At 39.9% G+C, this 18,361-nt stretch overlaps 1 protein-coding gene across 1 annotated transcript; it reads left to right on the top strand.

Moving 5' to 3' along the window:
• The first annotated feature begins 1,131 nt into the window (after positions 1-1,131).
• On the top strand, positions 1,132-13,185 carry LOC148422251 (uncharacterized). Its single transcript, XM_088417334.1, has 5 exons — positions 1,132-2,054; positions 5,178-5,354; positions 7,725-7,934; positions 10,054-10,267; positions 12,241-13,185. Exons 1-5 carry the CDS (start codon positions 1,446-1,448, stop codon positions 12,417-12,419), a joined length of 1,389 nt encoding a protein of 462 aa, XP_088273460.1. The 5' UTR covers positions 1,132-1,445; the 3' UTR covers positions 12,420-13,185.
• Positions 13,186-18,361: the final 5,176 nt, after the last annotated feature.

The raw sequence follows: 18,361 nt of genomic DNA, 5'->3' as shown, positions 1-18,361 counted from the left end.
TTGTAATCGTCAGGAATGACATTGCGTCAGATGTCCATCATAGGTCTGTCAGCCCGCCACCCTTTTTGTTTAATGAAATATATTTGAACTGACTCAAATGTTTACCCCTGATATTCCTGCATCTTTAGAGTACAAATTGGAATCAGCCTGCAGTCAATGTTGCAATAGTCACATTATAGCACCACCAAGCAGTGGAGAAATATCTTCACTTGAGTGAATAAGGTGGGTTGGTTCTAATCACTACTTGTCATTCACAAATATAACACAGCTGACTTCATTTATAGTTGCACCCTTTCTTAGTCCTGGTTTCGGGTTTCTTGCTGATAAAAAAATTCTGGGAATGCAGAACAAGTTTGCATTCTTTCTCCGATTGGGTCTTGGCCAAGATAGATGTTTTTTTAAGATTGATGTTTTGTAATTCCCTAATTAAAGACGTTTTTTAGTAAATCAACCTCAGCAATACTTTGTTTCACTTGTAGTGTATGTGACAAATGAAATTTAGACCAAGTTAGTTAATTTCACAGGGGGTGCATCGCCAAAAAAAGGTTTAGAAGTACTGGTGTATATAAAGTAGTTATTTAACCCCCCCCACCCAAAAAAAAAGAAAAAAAAGAAACAAAATAGAATAAAAAAATAACAGCTTCATCAAGGCTTTCAATAGGTATGATGGAGAAACTTATGCTTGTTTTCCCCCACTTTTCTATCTACCATCAAACCCTTTTATTACTTTTTAAAACTGCATTGCGGGCCATTTCAAAATGTATGCGAAGAAACGTGAATGGTGGACCACAAATGGCATCCGGGTCATGGTTTGAACACCGCTGCTTGAATGTTTTCCCTGTGTTGTTCTGTCTTGTAATGCAAACCGGAGTAAAGCGTAACAATTTTTTACACATTTATGGATTGAAGCAGAAATCATTGTCAGTCGAATCATTTTGAATCAAAAATTGTTTTGAATAAAAAAATCAATTCTAAATCAAATCATGAACCCACAAATCTGAATCAACATGACAGGCAAAGACTCCCACTTTTACCCATTCTTCGGTCCCAATTTACCTTCGGTTGCTTGTCCATGCCAGTATCCAATCACATATCCATATCCATATATCCTAGCGCCTCAAATATTTGCTGTTCCACCTGTTAACGTTGCTGGTCAATGTCATGGAACACGTACACATAAGTGGTCGTTTTTTAGGTTTTATCCGGCATCAATGTTTTTGTCAGAACATTTTGGGTTTGAATATCGCTCATTTAAGGGTTTCGTACAATCTCTGAGTAGTTTTGGTATTCAGCTCTCCTACTCTCAGAGGGAGAGAGAGGAGAGTAAGAGCGAGAGAGAGAGAGAGAGAGAGAGAGAGAGAGAGAGAGAGAGACAGAGAGACAGAGAGAGAAAGTAAGAGAGCGAGGGAGAGAGATGAGGGGAGGGAGTTTCGAGTGGAACGCACATGGCACGTCGCAGGGCGGCCAGCGCTTACCCCGCGGGACAGCTTTCTCCCTCGCACTGGCGGCCGAAAGGGAGGCCGCTCTCCTGCCGGCTCTCACCCAGACAAGACCCCGCGCCTCCTCGGCGTCCTCGAGCCATGGAGGGCGCGCAGCCTCAACACGTCGGCGCGGAGGAGACCGAGGACACGTTCCGCGCCCTCGCCTACGACACGGCGCTGAGCACAGTTGTGGCGGTGGCCGTGTACGTGGCGCTCAAAGCCGGCCTGGACGGCGTCCGGCGGTGGCGCGCCCGCATCGCGGTGCTGGTGGTGGGCTCCGGTCCCGTGGGGCTGACGGCCGCCCTGGTCGCTGTCCGCTCGGGGAAGGTGCTGAAGCTGACCGTGCTGGACGAGCGCAACCGGAGCGCGCTGCTGTGCCGGCCGCAACAGATCGCCCTGGATCCGCGCAGCGTGCACTTTCTGCTGGGACTCGGCGTGGACTTTGACAACATGGAGGGATGCTGGCACAACGAGCACTTCTTCACCAGGATGGGCGTGTTCCAAGAGTACCTGCTCAGCATCCTGGAGCAGAAGAAGCAGGAGGTGAACGTCAGGGTGCAGCTCGGCACGAAGGTATTTGCCGCACACGCTTTTGCATGTACATTTTGGACCTTTTTATAAGGTTGGGAAAGGAGTCTCTGTGTGGCAAAAACCCAAGGAAGTTTGCATGGCCAGCTGTGCCCAAGAAGGTGGCGTAACCTACAAATTCAATTGACGTTAAATCATTACATAGAGAAGATTACATTAGTACCCGACTGAGAGCCAAATCTCAAGCATTTCATCACGTAAAGTATGATAGATATGAAGTCTGCACACCTTTATTCAAATCCTAGGCTTTTTTTGACGGGTGGGATGAGAACAATAAAATTGTAAACCTTGTAAAATTTTGTGTAATGTCCCATTTATAATTAAATTATGAAAAATAAAACAGCTCAGAAAAAAATCTTGCACAAGTGTGCTCATCTTATTATTGGCATGTTAGTCAGCATATCTGCTAATGGTCCTGTTATCCGACACCATTTCAGATACAAGTACTGATTCTGTCACAACCATGCTTCACTTCTAATAGACGATTTGAATTACACCAAACATATGTTTTGGAATTGTGACAAAGAGAAGCTGAGTTTTATTCGACAAACTGTCTCAGACATATGGGACAATGTGTTGTAGTCTGATTAACATCGTTGCATTTGGGGAAAAAAAAAGTTTGCAAAGCATCATTTTTTTTTCTTTTTTGAAAATAAAATGATAAATATCTGTACATTTGTACAGATTATAGTTGACAATGACATTGCTTGAATTAAATACTTTCAGGGTGCCTATGATGTGGTATAAAAATGCATAAATGGTCGTCACATTCATGTTGCTCTACAGTATCTGTCAATATTGTACCTACTGTTTACTTTTTCTACGGGTTGATCCTAAAATCTACATTTGACATACTGTTTAACATTAACCATCCTAATCTTCTCAAAATATTTCACGATTACCATGAATGAGTTTGCATACAACTTTCTGTCAAGGTCTTGCGTGTGTCGAGTATATCATTCCACCTGTATAGTTTTGTACAAATATTCAAGAAAGCGATTGAAGGTCGTGCCTAACTCTACTAAATTGTTGCTTGAACACAATAATGTGCTCATTGTTTTCCATCCTTGACCATCGCCCTTCCCTCTAAAGCACACCCTGTTACAATAATGACATCATGGGAACACCTCGTCCCTTCTTCGTCAGTCAGAGCTCACCCTGGCCCAAAGTGATAAGTTCAATAACACAGGAAGAGTTGGTGTGTATGAATGCAGAATATCTGCAAAGTGTGATTGAATGTTCACTGAATATTTGTGTCATGGTTTCAGACCAGAGACTTGTTTTTGTCCCCCTCTCCGCCTCATTAAACAGCAATGCTTGCAAGCTAAACCCGCACATGACCTTGTTGCACATCCACACGTTCACGTTCCCCTTTGGCGCCAATGGCTTTGCAAGGGAGACTTCTGTCAAACAAATAACTGCCTTACTTGAAGAAAGTATGATGAGGAAAGTTGAGTTGTTTCATTTGGCAAAAGAAGTACTTTGCCACCAACTTGTGACATCTACAAGCAACCAGAACTCAGTCCCTATTCCACTGTACCGTAAAAACAAATGAAAAATGTTCACTTAAAAATGTGGTATAGTTGTGAAACTCTTATTCTCTGCTGATTTAATTCCGCGAATGATGGGTTTTTTTCTCATCCTAGGCTGTCAGAGTGGCTTTCAAGGCGGTCTCGTCTTGACTGCTTGAATGCTGTTAACATAGTGTAGCTCTCCCGACTGTGAGCTATTTCAGCCATCTTTATTTCTCTCTTTTCAGTTACATCCTCCTTTGTCTCTCGCTTTCTCATTCTCTCCATGAGCACCGGCTATTTAACCCTAGGCCACTGCTGTACATCCAGCCGTGATGAGAAATATTTCCTTTGCCAAGTGGCGCATTGTGGTTAGCATGACAACCTTTAATTAACTGCTGTAGGCTACCAAGTCGATTTTGTTCTAGAACAGGGGTCACCAATGTTTTTCCCACAGACACCAAGTAGACCCTAACCACTGCATAAATAGCTCATGGGTCTGTCCTTAAAATAGCCCACAGGTGATGGGACAATGTGGTTTTCTTGGTAAGTTGTTGAAGTGATGATTTGCAAATGAATTGACTTCACATAAACTGATATAATTGATCATTAAGAATGTCATACAACTATAACATTATTATAGGTCATCTAAAATAAGACATTTGTGTGTGTCAAACTGATAGCACCTTGCAGTAATCAGCTCCCAAGAAGCACTGTAGCTTCCAGTACTTCAAAAACCTCGACCAATGTGGCTTCCAGATAAAGATATTATTTAAAAAAAATGGGGACCAAAGGTGGCAGGAAACTTCATCTTGAGCATGTGAGCATGAATAGTATTAATGTGCGTGTGTGTGTGCGTGTGTGTGTGTGTGTGTGTGTGTGTGTGTGCGTAGTAAGTAATGGCATTAAAGCCAACCCCAGCAACCAACCCTAACACAAGCCATTTTTAACAGTCTGTTATGATCTTCATTTTGTACCCTTTGTCTTGGCTGAACTGCTTCCAGTAGATTTAATTGAGATGTTTGGTTTTTTGTCCAATTAGATTGCAGTCTGTGTGCTGCCATGTCAATTTGATCTATTCTTGACCTTCCTGAGTACAATACTCTCATGGAGAGACAATAACGTGTGGACTTCCAGTGTTCAACTTTTGGTTTTCATTTCAATAGGTTTCATTTAACATAGCTGGTAAATGCCTGGTAAACCCCACTTCCCCTAATTTATTATCATGGCACATTTGGCGTATTTTGTGAGCTAGTTACACTTTTAGTCTGTGTACTAGCATACAGGAAAGGTTGAATCTGTGAGTACAATGGCAATGTTTTTGAGCATGCAGGTGGGAGATGGACACTGCTCTTGTGAAAATCATGACAGGTTCATTTCAAAAGACACAGATCATCTCAGCGTTGTTACCTGTCTTCCTTTTCATTTTGTGGACAGACAACATTTGACCACAGACGTTGCAACTTGTGCTAATGTGTGCACATTAACACACAAAAGGAGAACTGCCCCAGATATGCTGTTAGCATTTTTGCATATGATTAATAGATTTTATTATTGCAACATAATCGAGGTGGTTCAATTGTGTTTTCTTCATTAGTTCACGGAGGATTACTTGCGGCGCATCCCGGCTGGTGAGTGGCCACGCGTGATCGTTGTGGCCGACGGCTCGTGCGGCGACTCCTGCTCCGTGCTGGGCCTCAGCTCTGACTACACAGTGGAGTCTTGCCACGCCTACGGAGCCAACGCCAGCATCGAGAGGCTGGACCAGAGACAGGTGCAATAAACAAACACACTGAAGTGTACGGAGCGATAGATGCAGGAAGTTAGCAGAAACAGGATATTGCAGGTTATTGAAGAGGCCATAAAGCTTCAATCTCATCAAGTAGGCAATAACAAAAGAGGTGATGTATTCAAACAGTTGCCTTTTTTACAAGAGCTGTAGTTCTTATGGGGGCAAATAATGGCGTTTTATTGGCAATGTTAATCATTTGTTTCCCACCTAAGCTAATATTGTATTTACATACAGGTAAGATAAGATAAAGAAAATATCTTCAAAAATGTTACCGCCATTAATGTGACCGAGAGCCTGTACATCTTAAATGAAAAGTGATAAGTGTATTATAAGCTCTTTTTGAGAGCAGAAGATACATAAACAAACTATTAACTCTTGTGGCATTATGTTACAAATTTGTGAAATTCCTTGCATTTCTTTTTACAATATCATAAAAAAATCAATGGGAAAAAACCACGATGGAGCTGACATTTCCAGCAGATAATTAAAACATGTACCATTTTAAAATGCAACTATTCTGACATGTCAACGTGATTGCAGCTGGACGTGCGAGATTTTTTGCACAAAAAAAATAATTGTCCAAATTTTGGACCATATAAAACCACTAAATTACAGTTTTGGAGATGCATTTTAATAGGATTAATTACATTGATTTTCCTGCAATTTTTGCAACATTCCATTAAGCGGCGGTCAAACTATGTCAGCAAACAGAAAATTCTTTGTTGACTTGTGTTTCACCTCAGGACAGTAAATGGCGGTGGAGACCAGTTAACAGCTATGTCTTAAAGTGTCATTTCATGTCACAGACTACAAAGACAGACTATACCATTTTTTAATATTTTGTGAGTGTTAATAAATTCAACCTCCATATTTATAGATAAAAGTGATGCCACTGAATATTTGAGTGGTTGAAGAAAAAAACATTAATAAATAAATAATTATTATTATACTTTTAAAAACATTTACATAATTAGGGAAAAAGTGCAATGTGTATAGTTTGCAAAATGTATGCACAAGGGTTAAACAACTTGGATGTGTTTCCCAAGTGTGCACACCATATTACCATTTCACTAAGTATTTGCATCAACCACACCTTTTGGAATTATGGGTTATCGTTAGGCTTTGGTTGGCTTGGTTGGATCATAAATGGTAAATGGACTTTCACTTATATAGCGTTTTTCTACCTTAGGTACTCAAAGCGCTTTACACTAACTAGTCATACTGAACTCACATATGTCATATCATACTGAACTCAAACACATTTTGGGAAATGTTGGTTTGGTCCAACAAAACAAGGTGAAGCATTTTTGCGATTTTCTATTTAGAAGATGCTATGTACACTTATGAAACCACATTTTTTTACTTCTTATTTAGTCTTAAAAGTATAAAAAAAGACTTGTACAGGTTATAGCTCTCATATTGGTGGAAAAAGTTAAAGGTAACTTGCCTTAGTCTATTTTTTTTTATATATATCACAAAAACCTAACATTTTAACAGGGGTATTATGCTAATAACCAATCCCTCGTGCTGTTTGATACCATTCAAACTATTCACATCACATCCTCCATGCACAGAGGTCGTGTGTCCTTTTCTTGTTTTGCCCCTTCCCCCTACCCCCCTCCAGGCTTGTTTCCTGTTTTGATTGAATTTGCCTCCCAGGATACCACCCGGGCGGCCTCACTCACCGTCCTCCTTGTCCCGGTCCCTGTCCCCGTCCCCATCATCTTGCCAGCCACTAAATGATGTTTGATCCCACTTGGCTGCTTTATGTCACTGCAAGGGAAATGGATCAATTCTGGCTGGAGGGAGGATGGGGATGTAATGTGGTGGACTAAAAGGGATCCATCATAAACTGTGATGGGGAGGGAACCTTGTATCTTATGTTCTCTACTTTATCACGTCATAGAGCTGGATAGGTAAAGGACTTAATCAGCACATACATGATCAAAATAATGGGTTCTCAAACATTTTGGTTCCAGGGAGGCCTAAGTGGGGATTTTTTTTTCTCCCAAAGAATCCCTCAGAATCCCAATGACCTAATTCCCTGCCGTAGACGTTAATAACTGTCAACTCTCATCCAACTGTTTAAAACATTTGATTTCAACCAATCTCCCCCCATCAATTCCAATGCAAATGCAATGCAGCTTTGATTACCTTTTGCTCATGGTTTTTCCCCTACATTGAATTCCTGCCATTGCTTGAAAGTAGCTCTGGATCATCACTTTGTCTTGCTTGTCAAGTCATGGACACAGAAGCTCATTATATAAATAAGCCTCACTGTTACATCACATTACATTGCTTACAATAACAATTACCCGGTTGGTCTTTGTTGTGTCGCCGTCTTCTCGTCAGGTGCCCACTCCAGAAATCCGTGCCCACAGTCTCTACTTCGACCTGTCCGCGTACGGAGTGGAAGCCCCGAGGGAGCACCGCAACCCTGCGGCCAAGCCAGGGTTCCACTTGAAGATCTATGGCACCTTCAGGAACCGCTACATGGCCCTGGCTTGTCCCGCCTCCGACGCCAGGATGGTCCGCTTCCTCAGGCACACGGCCAACTCCTCGGTCAGTTACTTGTCCACCCTTTGTCTTCATCGGTAAGACAGTCTTAGAATGGTTACAGTGCTGAATATGAAGACAGCATCCTTCTTAGGTGTTCTAAATTATCGTTTTTCTTAAGACTTGTTAGACTGTACTCGTGAGTACTATAGTGTTAGGAGTCAGGTGATTCTCTGTATTCATCCATCCATCCATCTGTTTTCTAAAGCCACTTAGCCTCACAAGGGTCACGGGCTGCTGTTGCCTATCCCATCTGAGTTTTTGCAGTAGGCGGGGGACACCCTAAACTGGTTGCCAGCCAGTTGCAGGGCACATATTTTATTATTCATAACTACTTTTACTCTGTATTCTTGTCAATTCTTTGTCACTGGTAACTAGAAGGCAACTAAGTGTTACCACACAGTAATAAGTGTTTCTTCCTGTGTAATGAAATTACCCTCATTTTAAAGCCAATATATTCTGTATATTAAAGTAACTATTGGGTGATATAAGACAAAACATGTTTTTGTTGTTCAAAATTAAGGTTCAAAATCTTTGCAGTACACAGATGTGGGTTTTTGCCTGGGCCCTGGACACAATATGCTACTTATTAATGCACTGACCAAACATCAGAGCCATGTTTACATAAGGTGCTCTAGGTATTCACCACCTTGCACTCAGCACATGGACCATGCTAATGTCAGAGTCCATTAGAGAGAGTGTGTGCATATGTGTGTGCACTGCTGTGTGTGAGTGCTTGTTCAAGTCTGTGGATGCACTGGAGTGCATCTGACAAGATGAATAATATGTGTGTGTGTATTTCTTTTTGTAGCTATAACATACACACATACAGGTACGTGGCAAGGCCATCCTTGTTGCTACGTGGGCGTCCATTCACTTGGCGTGTCGCGTTACTTGGTAACAGATGCCTGCGCCAGTTTGCGTAGAAAGAAGACAAGCGTCACTGAACAGGAGCAGAGAGAGAGAGAGAGAGAGAGAGAGAGAGAGAGAGAGAGAGAGAGAGAGAGAGAGAGAGAGAGAGAGAGAGAGAGAGAGAGAGAAAGAGTGAGTGAACTTGGTTGGTGCTGCTATTAACCTTGAATTGGAAATTCTTCTTCAGTGCTTTGATGACCCACCACTGAATTCAACTCATCAAAACAAGTCAATATAACTAAAACAGACTTAAACATCCCAGATACATGATGGCCATTTCTGTCTGTTTTTTTTTTTTTTAAATGCGTGACCTATGTTCATACAATTAACATGTATTTTTGTCCAATTTTGTAATTTTCAACTTCAGCTTGGTAAATACTATATCAATACAGTAGTCCTTTGAGATACAAATGACTTAACTCAACTTTTTTCACTAGCCAACAAGCAACAGTTTGTCAATGAATAATTCTTTAAAAAAGATGTTCATAGGTAATCCACATGGAAGTTTGTCAAACATTAAACTTGAGTTCTGCATTCATTGAACAATGGATTTTTTTAAACAATGGATCACACAAAGACAGATACTGGCATACATTATATGTTCTCTGTGAAGAACAAATATTACTGCAGTTTTCTTAGCTTAGTTGTGAGCTTAGCTTAGCTTAGTCTTCATGTATGTACAGTCCTAAATATTTTGTGTGGATCAGCTTAAGACATCACAATGTCCATTAAATTGACGGGAAAATGTGGTGGAAACGCTTTTGTTTCTTTACCATCCCTTTCATTATGTTTTCAAAACACATTACAGCCAAAAGCATGGTCACAGAAAAAAAATAGTCTTATGGCAAGACACTACCATAACACTTAAGACAAATCGTCTCACTGAGAATATATAAGTAATAACATATTTTTTTCGGTTGGTTTTCAACTTGCGCGTTTGAATATAAAGGTTAAAAAAACAAAAACAAGAATTGATGTTTTACACAAACAACGGTAACTTTTTAAAAATGACAACTCTCCTCCCATTCTTCACAGTCAAAAGCCGTTTAAAAGGTTCCTTTTGTTTGTAAACGTCACACAATTAGTCATTATATAAGAGAAATGGGCAGAATATTATTTTCATTCATTTATTAGTATTTCGTCACCATTTCTTCCTTGAGGGCGTTGTTTTCCAAAACGTCATTGTAAGGAGCGTCTTTCTTTGCTTGATCAGATCATGAAGAACATCTTCCATCAGTCCTTCAATGCATACAAGACGGACATTGAGCCACGGCTAAACGACGTGACACTCTACCACATGCAGTGCAGCCGCCGGCTCTTCGAGATCCAGCTCTCGCACAGACGCATCAGTGCTGCCTACATTGAAGGGGACAACGTCGCTGTCACTGTGGAAGGAGAGGCGGCCCGCGTCCTCAACTTTGACACAGGTACGACACACCATCGGGTCTTATTAGAAGACGGGAATGTCATTTGGTTTTATCTACGGGTTAGGGTAATGTAAAGGATATGAACAGATTAATGTGTTAAACCAGTTTAAATAAAGTATTCGGATTCATATTGAATTGAAAGAATATGATTAAGAATATGAATTATGCTCTCGATAGTCCATCTTTGTCAAGGTTGGCTGTGGTTAAAAATGCATTCTGCATTCGTCTCTCATAACGAGGGGTTACTTGACTTACAGTTCTCTTTAATTAAGTTCCAGTTCAAAATGTTCTCCTCTTATCTATTTAAGGACCGTCCATCCATTTTATGTACTGACTGTCATCAATAGAGTTGCGCGTGAGCTGGAACGATCCTTGGGGTGCACCCCAGACTGATCGCCAGCCAATCGCAGGGCATATTTATGGACCATTTTCTGAAATCCCTTTTGGCAATGCCTCTCTGACAGTCACAGACCAGCAATGCCAGTTCAAAGTAGCGTAAAGGATATGAACGGATCCAAAAACCTTTTATAAGCAACTCTCAAAGACTGATAATACTGTGTAAAACTTTGTCAACGGATTAGATGTTATTTCAGTCTGTGTTAAAACCATTGCACAAACACAATTGTCAAATCAAGTCAAGTCAAATGTATTGATCAACGCATTTAAAAAGATTGTAAATACATTTGTAGTATAAACAACCCCAATTTTTTATTTGTTTTTGTTTTTTGTTTTTTTTTGCCGGTACGTCCTGCCATCCCTAACGTCATTGTCGATTAACCATTTTTCAAGCTGAACAAACCTGTTACTGTTGTTCCCTTAGTCCGTAGTTATATTTTTCTTTCTTTACGTCATCTAGTAGTCATTAGCGGATGGGGAAATTCAATTTTTGTTTTTGCTGATCCATCATTTGTCAAAAAATCAGCACTGATACTCCACTTAGTCGAGGTAAATTAGGCAGTTGATAATATCAGCAACTTATTTTTTTCTTGTGACGATGTCATTCATCAGAACCTCGCCCCCTTTCTGTCATTGTCGTCCGTCTTTTTTTTTTAAGCAAAAATGAAGCTACAGACTAAGGGACATCCAAAGGAATGTCTTCCCCGAAGATTACAACGATGGACATTAAACCCACTTTCCGTCATTCTTAGTCTGTCTTTTTTATAAGCTTCCCTTCATCTGGCCGTCCTAACCCTAAAAAGGGGTTAGGGTTAGGGTTAGGGTTCGGGGTTAGGGTTAGGGTTAGGGTAACAAATTGTTATGACCAATTCCAGCAATAATTACAACTTACTTCCTTAAAAACTTACATTCTTCATGTTTCTTTTTCGTTTTCATTTTCTTTTTTTATTTTTATTTCTTTTTCCTGCTCTTGATCACCCTGTTTGCTAACAAGAAGTGTTGTGAGCCTGTGAATGAAAAAATAATAACCAATGGAGATTTTACAATGCCACATGTATGTGCAAGCAAGGGCACAAAAAAAATTAATGAACTGGATTTCCTGTAAATAAGGACATTCACTATCCATTTTAGGGGAACGGATTGGATTACAACACATGGCAAGGGGCACCCAAAAGGGGAAACCCATAGATTCATGATCATGTTTAAGAAAAAACAAATATGAGTAACTTGTATATTAGAATATTTTTCTAGTCATTTCATATCAAAGATGTCCTTCATTAAAAATGCAGTCAAATCATTTAGAGGCCTTCACCCCTTGCCCCCCCAAAAAAACAGACAAACAAAAATTGGTCTGACAACACTTTGAGTCATATACAGTAGTACTCTTAAAAGTTAGCAATTTCTGGCCTTTAGGTCAAATACATTTGAGCTCTTAAATTTCTGCAGAGGGTAAACAAAGCACATCTCATAACAATGTTGCCAGGATTTATTCATTCATCAGTTATGTCAGAATGCCCACCTAATTATGTTGATCCAATTGGTCGCAAATATGATGAAGTCCCTTTTGTGTCCCCTAGGCTGCGGGGTGAACCTAGGCCTGAGGGGCCTGGAGTCTATGGGCACTTTTATCTACCGCACGGCTACCGCCGTAGACCAGCACGACGTCCTGGAGGCCCTCTCGGCAAAGATGCAGCACTCCAGGCAAGTGGCTCGCACCTTCAAGCAGACGGGCCTGACTGAGTCCATGTTTGCTTGATACCGGCTGCTTGCACGCTGTGTCCTCCGAGTGGTCGCGGAGAAGAAAATGCCAGTGCCAATGAGTAGGCATAAATACCAACACAACTCAAAGAGGACTGTAAGGATTTTTTTGTGTCATTACTAGAGTAGAATATTTTTGTGCAATGTATTGTATCCTTTTTCATACTGTATATAAAAATGATGAGTTTTTTTTTAGGAAGGATTATTTCAGGGGGACATGAATTGAAGTGGTCCTCAGTCCTTGGCAGTGCATCCCAAATGAGTTTCTAAAGTCTATCTCAGAACAATGTATTATAAAACACTATCAAGCCATCAATCAAGAACAAATTGAATTGTGGTAGTAAGTGAACATGTGCTCTACGACATCCTATTCTTATGCTAACCAGCAAACTAATTCATGGCATGCCAATCTCCATAAATGCCATGTCAATTCCTTTTAAGACTTGAGTCTTCAACACTCCCTGCTGTAGAGGGGGTGCGGTGATGAATAACAGATGACTGGCCTCTCAAGCCAAGGCTAATTTTCAGCCAAGGCCAACATTTAGGGTCAAAAATGTTCTGCCAATATTGATCCTCTGGATGTTTGTATGGAAAAAAAAAACTGTCCCTGATTCAAATAATCAGGATCCTTATCCTGCCCGTTGAAGAGCTTGCTTACGAGCTGATTATTTGAATCAGGTGTATTGAGGATGGAAACATTGAAACCATGCAGGATAGTGACTCATATATGAATCATCCTGTCAATAAAGGTGATATAAAATCATTGTGATCAATATAATTTTATTATGGAGTACATTTAACAAAACTCTTGCATTGAAATCTGTTCTTAATCGATAGTATCATCCATTTACCTCAATACCAACAATATATACAGTACAATAATTCAAACCTACCTTCAAATAGCATAAAAGCCAATCAAGGTCTTAAAAAAAACGGAATCCACAGAAAAGTAAACTGGACTAATTATTTTTCTTTAGTTATTTTTTTCAATTATGTAGAATATAATGCTAACGGTGAATAAAAAAAATGCAACAAATGCAACAAATTTGAAGCATACACAGTTACACACTTAGTATTAGTAAGGTGCCTCAGAGAGACTACACCACTATATGCAAGCCTACTACCATCACACTACATTCATGAAGTTCTTTTCCTTTGGGTGTCCGTAGCACAAAGATGGCGGTGAACCCTATCTAATTTACACTCTACTAGAGCTAAGATTATATATATATACAAAAAAAAATACATTGCTGTGATAGAGCTTTATTGTGGGTTTTTTAAATTAATGTATTTGTTTGTTTGCCACAAGCTGTCACAAAATCTTACACACTGTCCCTTTAAGTTAAGTGGAAAAAAATAATTTGAGAAAAAGGCCAGGATGAACACTTGTCTAAATGAGTATTTATTTCTTTTTTATTACTTCTTTTTTTTTTGCAGTTCATTTACTGCGTGCACTCAGTACTTTTTTGTTGCTAGAATGCCAGTTTGAATTTGATTTTTATTTATGAATAATTATTATCTTTATTTATCACAATTTGTGTCAGACGTATTTTTTTCAAATCGTCTCCTGAAACAGCTGTATAAACTACTGCCATAGTAGTTTATATAGAGCTTTGCTGACCTCTAGTGGCGCATGTGAATAGTACGGTTTGACTAAATGACCTGTAAAGCAGCGCTCTTGTCAGACCACAGTTAAATCGCATAAACATATACAATTGTCCTGAAGTGCAAATCACACAAAAAACTAAGCAAACAAAAAGGGAATCACAAACAAAACACAAAACACTTTCCGATAGAGAAGCACATGAGAAAAAAAAAGAGCCGGCAAGAAAAAAGGAACACACAAGACAAAAATTGTGAACTGATGTGGTCATCAAAAATATCCTTAACGGCCATATTATGGTTACAACTAAACTGCTTTGGTGTCTGACAGAGTGCCTTGTGATTTGTGATCATATGAAAGGAGTTTTCTTCATACTTTTCCCAAAATTCAAGGCGAGTTCAGAGCAACGTCAATGCTGGGTTCAAGCATGTAAGCGGCAGCGATTTACAGTGAAAACTGTCGCCAGACACCTATTTATGGCGTTATATTTGTGCCACAATTACGCACGCGCGGAAAAAAAAATTGAGCGGAGAAAATCAAACTGAGCGAGCGAAAACAGATTTTGAGAGCAAGAAAAAAACTATTGAGCGCGTAATGATAAGAGTTTGAGCGCGCGCCGATGGAGTTTGAACACAGAAAAAGAAATTGCTCGCTCAAAATTCCTTTTTGCTCGCTCGCAATAGCATTCTCCCGCTCAACATCTCGCTCTCGCTCGCGATACTCCTCCCTCTCTCGCTCAACATCGCGTTTGCCCAACATCGAGCTCTCGCTCGCTCGAGTCGTCCTCTGCGCTCGCTCAGTTCTGTTCACGCGTTACGTTTGTGCCACAAAACCAGCCAATCAGAGCTTGTAAAAGCACATTGATTGACAGCTTTGTATCCAATGAGATTGCTTGTTGTGTTCACCCGGAACGAGCAAACGAGAGTGCGTCACATCGACGTAGGCGGGAGGGGTGGGCTTATATTATTAAAGTACAAAAACTAACAAGGTATTTCTGTCAAATGATACAATACAGTAATAATAATAATATTAAAAGTAATTCTCCAGCCCAAGTCCGTGTTGACGCACACTCGTTTGCCCTTTTCGGGTGAACACAGGGCAAACGAGAGTGCGTCAACGGATAGCGTACAAGCAATCTCATTGGATACTAAGCTGTGTCAATCAAAGTGCTTTTACAAGCTCTGATTGGCTGGTTTTGTGGCACAAACGTAACGCGTGAACAGAACTGAGCGAGCGCAGAGGACGACTCGAGCGAGCGAGAGCTCGATGTTGAGCAAACGCGATGTTGAGCGAGGGAGAGAGGAGTATCGCGAGCGAGAGCGAGATGTTGAGCGAGAGAGGGCTATCCCGAGCGAGCAAAGAGGAATTTTGAGCGAGCAATTTCTTTTTCTGTGTTCAAACTCCATCGGCGCGCGCTCAAACTCTTATCATTACGCGCTCAATAGTTTTTTTCTTGCTCTCAAAATCTGTTTTCGCTCGCTCAGTTTGATTTTCTCCGCTCAATTTTTTTTTCCGCGCGTGCGTAATTGTGGCACAAATATAACGCCATACCTATTTGTGTTCTCTACATTTCGTTGAGGGAATTGGACCAACTGGTGAAAATCCAACGATCTGTACAGGTACATTTATCATCGACTTTCTCAGCAGAAAACATGCTAACCTCTACATTGCGTAATTGTCTTGTTTTATATTTCAAATTTCAAGTATAGTTTTTTTTTTAAAGACAACGTGTCGGCCTTGCAGGGATGGAAATGCAACAAAAGTTGTTTGCCAATCACCAAAAGCAAATAAGTTCTTTCTTTCTTTTTCCTTTTTAACCAGACCTCAGCTTAAACAAGACGTTGACCCAGATAAAAGAAAATACATTTTCATAAACTAATTGTCCCAAAGTAGGCTTAGCAACACAAGATTCGCATGCTGAACCGTTGTGAGTCAAAATTGTTGTGCAATAAATCTCTATTTTTTACTCCATTTTCCTTTCATGCACTTTGAAGCCTCTACACTGCAGACATGAAACTATTTCACATAATGTGTTTTGATTGAACCGTGTCAAATTTTTTTTTCTGATATGCCGTCCTCTTCCAAAGTTATGCTTATAGCAGGTCACCCTCTAAGCGTGGACCTGATACAAATTAATGAGCAAATGTGACATCATTTGCGTTCAACCATGATGTGACACTGGCAGCATCACAATGAGCAAATTTTATTTAAATGTATTGGTCACTGTACGTTTAAAACAATGGGTGCAATTCAGGTGCTGTGTCAATGAATGCACACACAATAACAATACTAGTTTTAGGGGATGACACTAATCCAAAATACTCAAGTTGACCTATTTTAAATAATCAAATGATGATATAGTATATACAGTGAACCTCTAGTCTATTTTCTGGTCCCGTCAAACTGCCTGCGCTGCAACGCGTCGCTCAAATGCTGGTCTGCTATTGGTCTGCGTCACCACTCCCTAAGATACTGGTCTGCTATTGGTCAGCATCACTGTCAAAATGGTGGCATGCAATGGACTGCATCGCATCTGAGTGGTTCAAATAACAATTTATTGTGCATTTTACTGCTTAATTCAAACTTGAAAAGGTGAGCCATGGGTCCCAAAATTGCTAGCGATGTATAAGAGAGAAATAAGAAGATGATTGATATGGAAACGAAGCTGGAGATAATCAAGAAATACGAAGAAGACTAAACTAGCCTAACCTAGGCTAGGCTACCCTCACTAGGGAATATGGCCATAACAAGCTCGTCACATAGAGGTAAATAAATCCTTTCTATATTTTTTATATATAATGTGTTTTAATTGTATACATGTATATTATATATACGTAGCACTTACTATACTATTTTGATATCATTTTAAAATTTTGATTTTATTACTCTGAGGTTTTATATGCATTAGTGAGTTAACATAGGTTTGGGTTGTCCAACATACGGCGAATTCGGTTTACGATCCCAACTGCGGATTAATCTCGTATATTACTCACGTATTGGCAATATGACATTCTGCTGGGCACAATAATTCCTCAAAATTATTGCGTTCCTTTACAGTCTATGGTGAAGATAGAAGAAGTGGAAAAAGATGTAAGGGACAAGACAAAATTGTAGGATTGCTTGTAGAAATCTGTGAGGGTTTGTCAAAAATGTTGTCTTTTTTGCACCTTTAACATTAATGTAGCAAACAAATTGAAAAAAATCCCATGACACATCCATTTGTCACATCTGATGAAGAAGTCCTCATTCATAGGCCTTTTTGACCTGCTCAGGTCAACAGCGTTTACCTCTGAACTGGCCTGATGCTCTACTACAAGGCTTCTCATTACATAAATTAGATGCAATAATGACGACATCATCTATTTTTGCATATAATTAACAGCCGGAGTAGAGGGTGAAGGACAACTTGATCAATGCGTGGAATGACAAGTTGGTAAATGAATTCGATTGGCCACCGGGGACCGTTGATCAGTGATGCGTGTTAAGTGGACAGAATGCATGGTGAGATTCAGCTACTTTGTGCTCATTCGACTCAATTTTAGTATCTGTAGGATATTAAGTTGATACCTTAAATTGGAAGATGCACACCTTTGAGACAAGTGCCACCAGTCTGAATCAAAGCACCCGAGTACCATGTTCCCTCCAACCACAGGAGGGCAGTGTCTGCCTATGAAAAAGCTTCCGCATTGGTTAACCCACTCAGTCAATCAACTGATAACGGTGTCAAGCACAAAAATAGAACATAATCAGTTAAAAATAGTTCAAACAAAGAAGATTACAAATACAACTACAGTGTAGTGGAATCTTTCTTGTAATAAGAATCCCCATATTCAAATACGAATGTTTTATACACTTTGATAAGACTTGACTTTATCTAATAGTGAGCCTTCTGCTTTGCCCGGTTCTGGTAAATTGCAGACTCTCGTTTTTTATATTTATTTTATAGTCATGTAATGTAGGTCATAAAAATAGCAGGTTCAGAGACTGAATAAAAGGGACACAGAGAGGCTAAACTATTGAGTCGCTACTCAAAATGTAAATTTTATTTGTAAACATGAAATAACTACGCATGTCGGTCTGGGTACCCTTCTAATTTCGTTGTACTCCAGCCGTTAAAAGGTTACATGACTATATTTTTGAGTTTTGTTGTGCTTTGACATCACTTCAAATAAGAATACCCCTTTTTATGAACTATAAAGCACTTTTAACACAGCCTGTTAAAAAGACTTGACTTAATCTTGCTATATAGTGTACCTACATTTTTTGTCTTACTTTATATGAATGAATTGCTGATTTTTACAGCAGTCGTTTCCACCTGCGATCAGGGTTGAATCATT

Source organism: Hippichthys cyanospilos, chromosome 6 (assembly GCF_059441005.1).
Source record: "Hippichthys cyanospilos isolate Australia breed blue-spotted pipefish chromosome 6, RoL_Hcya_1.0, whole genome shotgun sequence".
NCBI lineage: Eukaryota > Metazoa > Chordata > Actinopteri > Syngnathiformes > Syngnathidae > Hippichthys > Hippichthys cyanospilos.
The sequence above is the reverse complement of the archived record's forward strand: the minus strand, read 5'-3'. Positions and strand labels throughout refer to the sequence as shown.